The 1,121-nt window shown below is 43.5% G+C and overlaps 1 protein-coding gene across 1 annotated transcript in view; it reads left to right on the top strand.

Moving 5' to 3' along the window:
- The window catches only part of LRRC45 (leucine rich repeat containing 45), an 8,075-nt gene extending 7,696 nt beyond the window's left edge, over positions 1-379 (top strand). The window contains exons 8-9 of the mRNA XM_069064026.1: positions 47-105; positions 193-379. Of these exons, the coding sequence (XP_068920127.1) occupies positions 47-105; positions 193-364 (231 nt within the window). The 3' untranslated portion in view covers positions 365-379. The remainder of the gene's footprint in view (positions 1-46; positions 106-192) is intronic.
- Positions 380-1,121: the final 742 nt, after the last annotated feature.

The raw sequence follows: 1,121 nt of genomic DNA, 5'->3' as shown, positions 1-1,121 counted from the left end.
TTAGGATTCACCATTTTTATATGGCTTATGTCTCTTCTATCCCCAGTTCCTGAACCTGATGGATACAATTGATAAACAGAGGGAAGAGATTTCCAGGAATTGTAGGTGAGTGATTCAGAAGGAGGTGAGAGGCAGCTGCTTTATGGGATGTATGGGTTTGTTTCAATGATCAGCATTCTTGCCATTCTTTAGGTCATCGGCAGTCCGAGTAGGTCAGCTTCAAGAGGCCCTGAATGAGCGTCACTCCATCATCAACTCCCTCAAGGCCAAGTATGTAGTGGGCTGGACTGAAGTAGGCAGATTGATGGTCCCCTTAGGGTCCCTGAACACATCAAGAGATATTAAAAAACTTTTCTGTCTCTGACCTTCACAGAGTGTAATGTAATGCCAAGCAAAGGCAACTTCCCAGGTTCAAAATACCAGCATAGGTGCTCTCCATTTTATTCAGTGACAAACCAAGAACAGAGAAGATCAAAACATGACATCATTCCAAATACAGCATTTACTAAGTGTGATTAAATAATCTCCAAGTACTACCCCACCCCAGGACCTTCCAATCATTCAATCAATTACAAAGTCCCTGTTCTAAATACTACTCCACCCCTAGGCTATACCTTAATTAAGTCCACCACAAAACCCCTCTTCTCAAATGGAGATTAGTTTCCAAACATAGGTAAAGTACCTTCATTTGTCAATCACAGAGCACAATAAGGTCAAAAGTTCCCCACCCCTGGATCACAATTGAATCTACCCCAGAGTTACATCAAGTTTAAACACAGCACTTAATACCCAAATGGAGGTCTTTTCTTCATCTTGCCTCACACGAGGCAAGTTCTCAGCAATCTTAGTTCCTGGGGAGACAAGGCTTAGCAAGGCCATAAGATACATTGCCAGTCCCTTCATGAATTTATCCTCTGTCTGTAGAACAGTCCTAGAACCCCTGAACACATTAGCAAAGCCCTCTCCCAGGATTTCTGTAAACATACAACAAGAAAATCCTTCTTCAGGGCTTCTGAACCAACAGAAAGGCTCCCAGACCCCTGCAACAACAGCACTGTCCTTCACCAGTGGACAGTATTCATTCTGTCTGCAGGACAGTCTCCAGACCCCTGCAACAACAG

This window comes from Petaurus breviceps, unplaced genomic scaffold, assembly GCF_028583685.1.
Source record: "Petaurus breviceps papuanus isolate PSGF00001 unplaced genomic scaffold, PetGlider_PUasm1.0 90617, whole genome shotgun sequence".
Taxonomy (NCBI): domain Eukaryota; kingdom Metazoa; phylum Chordata; class Mammalia; order Diprotodontia; family Petauridae; genus Petaurus; species Petaurus breviceps.
Note: the sequence above shows the minus strand (reverse complement) of the source record. Positions and strands in the feature narration are given on the sequence as shown.